At 40.4% G+C, this 9,945-nt stretch overlaps 2 protein-coding genes and 1 long non-coding RNA gene across 4 annotated transcripts in view; 2 read left to right on the forward strand and 1 right to left on the reverse strand.

Annotated features, from left to right (window-relative positions):
* The window catches only part of LOC140927942 (uncharacterized), a 2,373-nt gene extending 653 nt beyond the window's left edge, over positions 1–1,720 (forward strand). The window contains exons 1-2 of the mRNA XM_073377652.1: positions 1–174; positions 1,158–1,720. The exon at positions 1–174 is cut by the window's left edge and continues 653 nt beyond it. Coding sequence (XP_073233753.1) covers positions 1–174; positions 1,158–1,459 — 476 coding nt within the window. The 3' untranslated portion in view covers positions 1,460–1,720. The remainder of the gene's footprint in view (positions 175–1,157) is intronic.
* LOC140927947 (uncharacterized) overlaps positions 1–8,982 on the forward strand; it is a 12,019-nt gene extending 3,037 nt beyond the window's left edge. The window contains exons 1-3 of one of the 2 annotated variants that reach the window (XR_012164593.1): positions 1,782–1,792; positions 8,544–8,623; positions 8,703–8,982. This is a non-coding gene — a long non-coding RNA (uncharacterized lncRNA). Of the gene's footprint in view, positions 1–1,781; positions 1,793–8,543; positions 8,624–8,702 lie in introns of those variants that run through there. The other variant, XR_012164592.1, reaches the window with a different exon arrangement.
* Positions 1,799–7,430, reverse strand: LOC140927941 (uncharacterized). The gene is made up of 3 exons (XM_073377651.1): positions 6,585–7,430; positions 5,553–5,593; positions 1,799–2,325 (listed from the first exon to the last, which is right to left on the reverse strand). The coding sequence occupies exons 1-3, from the start codon at positions 6,979–6,981 to the stop codon at positions 2,065–2,067; spliced, it is 699 nt and encodes a 232-aa protein (XP_073233752.1). The 5' UTR covers positions 6,982–7,430; the 3' UTR covers positions 1,799–2,064.
* Positions 8,983–9,945: the final 963 nt, after the last annotated feature.

A 9,945-nucleotide genomic window follows, 5' to 3' on the forward strand; every position in this document is an offset into this window, starting at 1 on the left:
ATCCTCCGTGTTCTGCGTCAGGTCAGCGTGGTAGGCCATCATTTGAGATCTCCAGGGATCATCTCGCATTTTTATTGGAACATGGTTTCAAAGTACAGGAAATAAGTTGTATTCTTGGAGTGGGAAAGCGAACAGTGGAAAGAAGGATGGCTGTCTTTGGTCTTAGTATTACTGGTAAGAAAAACACGGCGGCCGGTGATGGAAGTGCCTATATGAATAATCAGATTATAGTATTTTTCACATTGTGTAAGTACTGCTACGTACACGCAGGTGATGAATTCGCTGGCCAAAATTGTGATGATTGCTTTGCAAAGAGCATGGTTTCGATTCGATTTAGGGATGGACCATTTTATTATGATATTTTTTTGGCCGAGGGGGGGGTTGGGGCAATTTCCGAAATAAAATTCCAACATGCACAGCAAAAGTAGTAAAAGATAATTCACTTGCGCAACGAACCAAAAGAAAAAAAAAATTTGGAACAATCCCGGAAAAAAATTAGTGCACAGCCACAAGACGGAAAAAAATTCATGTTAAAAAAATTGCCCAACTCCCCCGCCCCCCCCCCCCCCCCAAAAAAAAAAAATGAAAAATAAAATGGTCCATCCCTTAAGAGAATATATGGGATGTTTCCCCCACCCCCAGAATTCCTCTTATGATAAAAGTGCACCCATGTCATCAGAAATTCGAAATTTATTGAATGAAAAAAAGAAAGTAAGTAATGAGAGATGGCTGCATTAAGGCTCAACACGGTGCCGCATTGCGCGCAATGAGTAAATTGTTGCACGCAATATTGGATATAAGTTAAGTAGAAACACGTACTACTTCTGCAACATTGCAAGCCGCAAATTTTTATTGTCTAAAACTAAATTCCTAGCTCTTCTTTGACATATTTGACTGTTTTAGGATTGGCTAGTGTTGCAGTATCTTGTATAGTAGGGAAAAGCCAGGAAATGTTGCAGCGTGTAACCACATTGAGTGAAGAATGTTGCACCGTGTGTCCGGGCCTTCAGTGCAAAATTCTACCAAAATACAAAAATATTGTCCAAAAGTAATCTAGCATATCAAATAGGTACCCTTAGGAATCACATAAAGTTGCCTTGTTTCCAGGGTGTTTTACATTGTATCATGTCAAATTTTAACTAATTGACGTTCTAAAGGATGTTACAGTCATATCCCTGATGAACAACTTGATGAACTGGTCACAGCTGCCCAAAACAGCAACCCCAACATTGGCATTCGTATGCTTAAAGGTCTACTCCAGAGTCAAGGGCACCGTGTTCAGAGGGAGCGAATACGTCAATCTCTTATCAGAACAGACCCTGTGGGAGTTTGGCAGAGGTGGACCGTAGCAATAAGAAGGAGACAATACCATGTGCATTCTCCCCTTGCTCTTTGGCACATTGATGGGAACCACAAACTAATAAGGTTGAGAAATAAGTTCAAAATTAAATTGTTGTAGGAGAGTGAAAATGAACAATGAAAGTGGTGAATACAGTTGGCACAATTCTGGACACTCAAATGTATTTCGTTAAATGTGAATGTGCATTGTAACCATAATATTGTGATAAAGAAAAAAGCTTGGGACCTGAATAACATGAACTACATGCATAGCATAGCATCTGGCTGAGTGACTTTCAGAATTGTACAAAAATCCCCAATAGTCCTACTTGCTTGAAAGGATTAAGACTTCCAGGGTGGGTGCTAATTCCCATCCCTGATTAAGGTGCAAACTGTTCTTATTTAGTTAAAAGAATGAAATTTAATTCTTTATTCTTTTAACTAAATAAGAACAGTTTGCACCTTAATCAGGGATGGGAATTAGCACCCACCCTGGAAGTCTTAATCCTTTCAAGCAAGTAGGACTATTGGGGATTTTTGTACAATTCTGAAAGTCACTCAGCCAGATGCTATGCTATGCATGTAGTTCATGTTATTCAGGTCCCAAGCTTTTTTCTTTATCACAATATTATGGTTACAATGCACATTCACATTTAACGAAATACATTTGAGTGTCCAGAATTGTGCCAACTGTATTCACCACTTTCATTGTTCATTTTCACTCTCCTACAACAATTTAATTTTGAACTTATTTCTCAACCTTATTAGTTTGTGGTTCCCATCAATGTGCCAAAGAGCAAGGGGAGAATGCACATGGTATTGTCTCCTTCTTATTGCTACGGTCCACCTCTGCCAAACTCCCACAGGGTCTGTTCTGATAAGAGATTGACGTATTCGCTCCCTCTGAACACGGTGCCCTTGACTCTGGAGTAGACCTTTAAGCATACGAATGCCAATGTTGGGGTTGCTGTTTTGGGCAGCTGTGACCTAGTCAGGTCTCTTAGTGCAAAATATAGGCCGGATCGTTACAGACGTGACAAAAGTGTCAAATTTAGCACAGAGCTTCCTTAGCACTTGCCGATTAATGCTGGAGGGGGTGCCCGTTACAAATGGTCCTAATTACAGATTAAAGGGGGGAAGGGGGGGGGGGTGGTAAACTTTCACCTATAATAGCAGGTTGGGTCCCCTGTGGTGAGTACTCTTCTTGTTTGATTTGGCTAAAAAACATTTGTTTCAAATTTTTAAGTTTTTTTTACACTATTCAAAATAGTTTTACATGTACATAATACTGACTAGTGCCCAGTCTCCACACGGTAAGTGTGGTCATGTTCACTGTACGACTATCAGTGTCACTGCTAAGACTTGCCAGTGATAATATCATTACATATCAATTTAAACAGATCACAAAGCCAGCTTTCAAAGATGTCATACAATAACAAAAAACCCAAATGTATCACATCCTAAACGACAGAATCGTTAAATTTTGACATGCCACATGACCGACCTCATAAACCGTAACTGACAACGCGCCCACGTTGTAATTGTGCTGCTAAGATAAGATTATAATTTGCTTCGTTAGTAGCCCTGTCCTTGAGATAATGATTAAAACATGTCAACCTTGTCCTCAGGGGGAAAAGGAGGAGCAAGGGTGGCACATTTGGTTACTGCGCAGCCCTTAGTGCGCGAGGTCCCGAGTTCGATCCCCGGTGTCAACACATCCTTATTTCAACTTCTCTCCTTTCTGTATATCTTTGACTAGCTTTAAATACCCTTAAAAAGGAGCATTGATGGAGAGAGGGGGGTAAAAGGGGCGCACCGTCGACCTCAAGTTTATTAGTTATTATTACTGTCACCAGTAACTGTGTGTTACTGTGGACAATTACAGAAAATACCAAAAAAAGCAAGGGTCAACAATAATTATGGCCTGGTCCCTTTTAATAATTGAGTGGTCATGATAAAGAAGCCCATTAGCCCCAACTTTGACCACTCAAACAGATTTCTGACAGATTACATACCGCAAAACTTTGCATTCACTTATGCCTATGTTGCCACACTAGGAGCCTAGAAATCCACTGCTGGTCACACCTTATTTTTATTGCTGAATATCATTCTAAAGAGCTTTACGAAATGTTTTGTTAGTAGGGGTGTTTTGAACATGATTGAAATTTAGAGATGGTGACAAAAACGAACACAAAAATAGTTACAAAACGAGACGCATGAAACAACCGCAATCTAATAATCGTGTTACACCGATTTAATGGCTCCTTTGGCTGCTATGTTGACGTTTTTGAAGATGGAAGTAGTATCACAGCTAGTCCCGGGTTAGGTATACTGTTTATTACCAGTTTCACGTTTCTTGAGACTTAAAGCCTGTTCACATAAAGGTTGGGGACCCCGGGTAGGTGAGGTAACCTGCTTTGGTGGGGTAAAAAAAATAACCCTCCTTTACATGCAATCTTACAACCCCGCCATCCTGGGGTGCACTTTCTCAAGATTATTGAATGGTCGCTAAGCACGTAAACAAGAAAAATGCTAGAAAACCACGTCTACGCTCACTTGCTGCTCTTGCTGCAACCTTCAGTGTTGTGGCCTTCTATCGTTACCTTTAATAACTATGTGAAGCCAGCCGGCGCCAAAGTGAATTTTGCGTGAATTTGATGTATCACGAATCCGACCCCGACTAGCCAGCGTTACCTCACCTTGAAACGTTGACATGGCAAAATTTGACCTCAGCTGAGAGGGCTACCTGGTGTTGCAGACCAGGCTAACCACCTTGAAGGGTAACCCCACCTTTCATGTAAACGTGATCAAATTAAAATTAGAGATTATATGGAGATGCAGGTTAATACCCCACCTAAGTTAGTTACCATGACTACCTAGGGTCCCCCTCCTCCATGTAAACTTAACTTAACTTAACTTACTTTATTAATACATATCCTAAACTGGAAGAAAAAATACACAAGAACAGCCAAAGCCGGGGGCTTAAATGGCCTGAGGTCAGCAAAAAAAAAGACGTGAGGAATTTATGGGAATAGAAGAAGGCTTTAACTAAAATAATTACAATACAATTAAATCAAGAATGAAAAGGTCAGTCAGAAAAAAACATACAACTGAAATACAAGGCACTAAAAGTTAGTCCGACCCCCTTTCTGCAGTTTCAGCAGTTAAACCACTCACCATTTATCATTTGAGTCAATCTTGTACCACTTGAGTCTCACTTTTAAGACTTGATAAGCTGTTATTATTTTTGGACATGAGTGCTTCATGCCCAGTGCCAAATGTAGAGGCTTGATGATGAACCGTGCTGTTTTGTGAAGCTTGGGCTAACTTGTTTCTTTTTTTCGTTGATGAGACCAGAGTTTTTTTTGTTAGTTTTTGCTTTGTAAAGCTTAGACAAACTGCGGGAATTGTAAATGATATGTACTTGTGCCACAATGCTTTCTTCTCTGTCAAAACATGCACGTGCGTCCAGCAGATAAAGAGAGACTGAAAGGCATCCAGGCCTATGTTTAGCTGAAAAATTAATTACTTCCCTAGGAAAGAACTATTCTGGGTTCTGTCATTTCGTTATTTGCTCTTCATGAACAGCTGTCATAAATCCCTGATAATGTGTGATACAACAGACTCTTTGACAATTTCTTTTTTTCCTGAAATTTCGTGTGTGAATCGCTATGCCATACGCTTTCTTTAGCTTAAAGTGACATGTAATGCCAAGTAATACTTGATAAATAAGGCTTAAGCCACACAATAAGGCCTCCTCTAATTGAAATACATTAGAAAAGGAGAAGAGAACCCCAGAAGCTGAGTACTTGCAAGTCATGAAGCAAAGACGAGGCCATCTTAGAAATGACTTATGAAAATGTGGGCGGACTGTGGACTTGCTGTCAGGGCACAGTAATAACCAACTTAATTATACAATAAATAAGCTAATGATGGATGGGAATGCCAGATGTTCAATTGAAATTGTTGTTTACAACATGAGAAGAGTATTCTGAGTGATTTAAGGTATTAAATAACAACTTTCAATCAAAACACCACAGGGACCCCAGCAGGTGAAATTTACAATAATTAAATCCTGTTTAGCACGCTTCAGTGGCATATTTGCATTGGGCACCCCCTCTAATATTCATGGTACTGCAATAAGCTATCGCTGTGCAAAGTTTGGTGCTTTTGTCAACTCTGTAACGATCCTGACCTTAAGAGACCTGACTAACCAGTTCATCAAGTTGTTCATCAGGGATATGACTGTAACATCCTTTAGAACGTCAATTAGTTAAAATTTGACATGATACAATGTAAAACACCCTGGAAACAAGGCAACTTTATGTGATTCCTAAGGGTACCTATTTGATATGCTAGATTACTTTTGGACAATATTTTTGTATTTTGGTAGAATTTTGCACTGAAGGCCCGGACACACGGTGCAACATTCTTCACTCAATGTGGTTACACGCTGCAACATTTCCTGGCTTTTCCCTACTATACAAGATACTGCAACACTAGCCAATCCTAAAACAGTCAAATATGTCAAAGAAGAGCTAGGAATTTAGTTTTAGACAATAAAAATTTGCGGCTTGCAATGTTGCAGAAGTAGTACGTGTTTCTACTTAACTTATATCCAATATTGCGTGCAACAATTTACTCATTGCGCGCAATGCGGCACCGTGTTGAGCCTTAATGCAGCCATCTCTCATTACTTACTTTCTTTTTTTCATTCAATAAATTTCGAATTTCTGATGACATGGGTGCACTTTTATCATAAGAGGAATTCTGGGGGTGGGGGAAACATCCCATATATTCTCTTAAGGGATGGACCATTTTATTTTTCTTTTTTTTTTTGGGGGGGGGGGGGGGCGGGGGAGTTGGGCAATTTTTTTAACATGAATTTTTTTCCGTCTTGTGGCTGTGCACTAATTTTTTTCCGGGATTGTTCCAAATTTTTTTTTTCTTTTGGTTCGTTGCGCAAGTGAATGATCTTTTACTACTTTTGCTGTGCATGTTGGAATTTTATTTCGGAAATTGCCCCAACCCCCCCCCCCCCCCCCCCTCGGCCAAAAAAATATCATAATAAAATGGTCCATCCCTAAATCGAATCGAAACCATGCTCTTTGCAAAGCAATCATCACAATTTTGGCCAGCGAATTCATCACCTGCGTGTACGTAGCAGTACTTACACAATGTGAAAAATACTATAATCTGATTATTCATATAGGCACTTCCATCACCGGCCGCCGTGTTTTTCTTACCAGTAATACTAAGACCAAAGACAGCCATCCTTCTTTCCACTGTTCGCTTTCCCACTCCAAGAATACAACTTATTTCCTGTACTTTGAAACCATGTTCCAATAAAAATGCGAGATGATCCCTGGAGATCTCAAATGATGGCCTACCACGCTGACCTGACGCAGAACACGGAGGATAGTATCCTCCACTCGCATTCGCGGAGCTCTCCATAGCAGCAGCAGTTGAGTGAAGAGTACCGATCGTATCAATAATGTCCTGGTCAACGTCGAGGCTGACCAGCATTCTATTTAAGAAATCGAGTCGCACAACAATAACCCCAATTTCAGATACATCGGAGAGTGCATCAATTCTCGAGACTAGATCATTCAACATGTCAATAACACTCCTCAAGTCCGCCATCTTTTTTCACACGAGAGCGAGGCTTTGCCATAGTGACGTCATTCTGGCAATCCCATAATTATCGGCGGATTTGGCACGCACGAAGAGAACTCAACATCGAACTTTACGAAGACGAACATGGCGTTTGGCAAAGTCGAACATTTTGTTTTGTTGACGTGACAAAGTCCGCTGTTGATAACTGTAATGTCGGATGTTGAGTCAATAGTGCGATGTTGACAACTGTGCAGTTGGATGTTGAGTTACAAATAGTCAACTAAAGTCCGATGTTGAGCCAATGGTCCGCTGTTGATAACTGTAATGTCGGATGTTGAGTCAATAGTTCGATGTTGACAACTGTAAAGTCCGTTGTTGATAACAACAAAGTTCTATGTTGACTGTAAAGTCCGATGTTGACAACGGTAAAGTTGGATGTTGAGTTACAAGTTTGCTTTTTGGCGGAGATGGTACACCATAGACATTTCGAGGCCCGTCTTGGCTTCTTCCCTTTCTAAGTCTTGAATTTTGTTACATTTGTTATTTTTGCGATATTTTTTTCCTGGGTGTTTGTAGCTAGCAACAAAAATCCTTGTTACTTTTGCGATTTTTGCGACATTTGCGGAGATTTCGAGGCCTTTCTTGGCTTCTTGTCTTTCTAAGTTTTGAATTTTGTGATATTTGTTATTTTTGCGATTTTTGCGATTTTTGTCATCGGTGTTTTTAGCTACAACCCCGGACAAAACCTGCTGAGACAAATCGCGAAAATGCTTATTTTTACCTGCCATCCTGGCAAAAACTGAAACCTCCGTCAAATGAATGCCCGATTTTCCCTCTCCCCTTATCCAAAGTTGTTTGGATAGCATGGCAATTATACAGGTTGGTTTTTAGACCAAGACAACTTTGAATAGGAGGTGGGGAGGGGGCTTACTTTTTCTGTTTACAGGAGAAGGGAGTAGGGGGGCAAAAGTTGAAAAATAGATGGAATTGTCTCAACAGTTTTGTCCGAGGTTGTAGCAAGAAACATCCTTGTTATTTTTGCGACATTTGCGGACTTTTCGCCGCCGTTCTTGGCCTTTTCTCTTTCTAAGTCTTGAATCTTGTTACATTTGTTATTTTTGCGATTTTTGTGACATTTGTAGGTGATTTTCTTACATAATTTTTTCTCAATTATTTCTTTTGCGACAATTGTGAAAAAAAATTTTTTTAGCAAATTTTTGCTAACAAGATCGATCCTGGACAGATCTCTTGCCTGAGAGCAAAAGTTGAGCACCAGGGGCCACCAGGCTCTGCAAGAGCACAGCCATGAACCTGAACTACCCTCGTTCTATTTCTTCCAGCAAAAGATTAGCAATAACTACTTGTTGCATTTTCTCCAAGTTATCACACACATTTTGTTTTTCACGCTGGTCTATTTCATTGGAGTTGGTGAAAGGATTTCTGCAACAACGTTGTTTTTACAGATCATGAAATTACAAAAGCTCACACAATGCCACGTGGTACATTGCCGTTTCTAGTTGTCTGGAGTTAGCCTTCACTATTGAAGCTTTTGATTTCTTAGGTCATTTCTGTCCCTTTTTTCCTTGCAGATGTTTCGGAAACTTCATGTTGCTTATACAGACATGTTTTGCAATCCTTTCTATAATCCTGGAGAAAACATCACGTCAAGGTGGGATCAGAAAAAATATCATAGTTTTGAAGTGTAAAAATAAAGTTTACTTATGTTGATCTCCTATTTTTTTCTGTAGAATATTTGAAAGGACTGTCTTAGGAATGATGAAGCAAGATTGATCACTATATATTTGACTGTGTAAATTTATTTAGAACTCTTGATCCTTCAGAGCTATCCATACTGTAAAATAGTATCTAAGGCATAGTAATAATCTTATAAAACAGGGCAATAAATAGAATGCTTTCTGTACTGCATGCTGTCTTTCACAACAGGGCTTCTGTAGACTACGAGTAGTCTCTCTCTTTTCTTGGTCCGTCGAACAAAACGCCTGAGACACGCAAATGACCACGCGCGTGACTGAAACAAACAAGGTCTTGCGCTCAAGTAAGGCTTCTCTTCAAATAGTGCATGTACTCTACAACATTGAAACCAAGCGTAGGGGGGACCCTGCGAGCAGAGGTTTCTCTCTTGCTTGGCTTTAAGCGTTTATGAAATCGTTGGCGTCGCTTGTCAGTTGCTTACTAATTGGCTCCCGCACTCAAGTAAAGTGTTTTTCCATGTGGGTATTAAAACAACTTGATGTAGGCTGTGTATTTGCTTTGACCTCAGTCGCCTCAGTATAAATCTTCGGTACTACCCTGTACTACGCGACCTACAAAAACATGAATACTCTTCTTAAAGCGTAAAGTGGGAAACTTGTTGGAAGACTTGGAAAGCAACGGTCCACGAAGCATGCTTTTGAAAATTGCCTTTCAAAGAAAATCTGATATGTGCAGCAGTTATATACCACACTTGCACCCTGGACCGCAAGAAGGTTATTCTTCTTTAACAACCATCTTCAGGCGAAACAACCTCGTTGGCAGGATTTATATTCTTTTCCTCCCCAGGCGCTTTCCAAAAACAAAAAAGTCAGAACTGGTCGGCCGGACTGATTAGATAAAATATTAATCTTTTCTTGAAATTTTACCTAAAACCCATCACACCCGTGCTTAGCATTTAGGAATATGCTCATCTGGCTGAATAGTCCTGGTCAATAGTGGAATTCTCCGTACGATTGGACTGGTCAATCTGGTCAGCCAGTTCTTACATTTGGAATGCATCAGTAGTATGCATCTCTGGAGAGGGACAAGAAGAGAGAATGGGAACGAGGTAACAGTAGTCATTCGGGTCGCGCCCTGTCTTTTGACCGAACTGACCACCCCTGTGACGGTGCCTCCGAGGATGATTAGTCTCCTACACAGCTGTTCTCCGTGCCTTCGTGCGAGAGTAGAAGGCCCATCCCTGTGGGTGTAGGGGAGAGGGGCGTGCTGGTCAAAACC

Source organism: Porites lutea, chromosome 2 (assembly GCF_958299795.1).
Source record: "Porites lutea chromosome 2, jaPorLute2.1, whole genome shotgun sequence".
Taxonomy (NCBI): Eukaryota; Metazoa; Cnidaria; class Anthozoa; order Scleractinia; family Poritidae; genus Porites; species Porites lutea.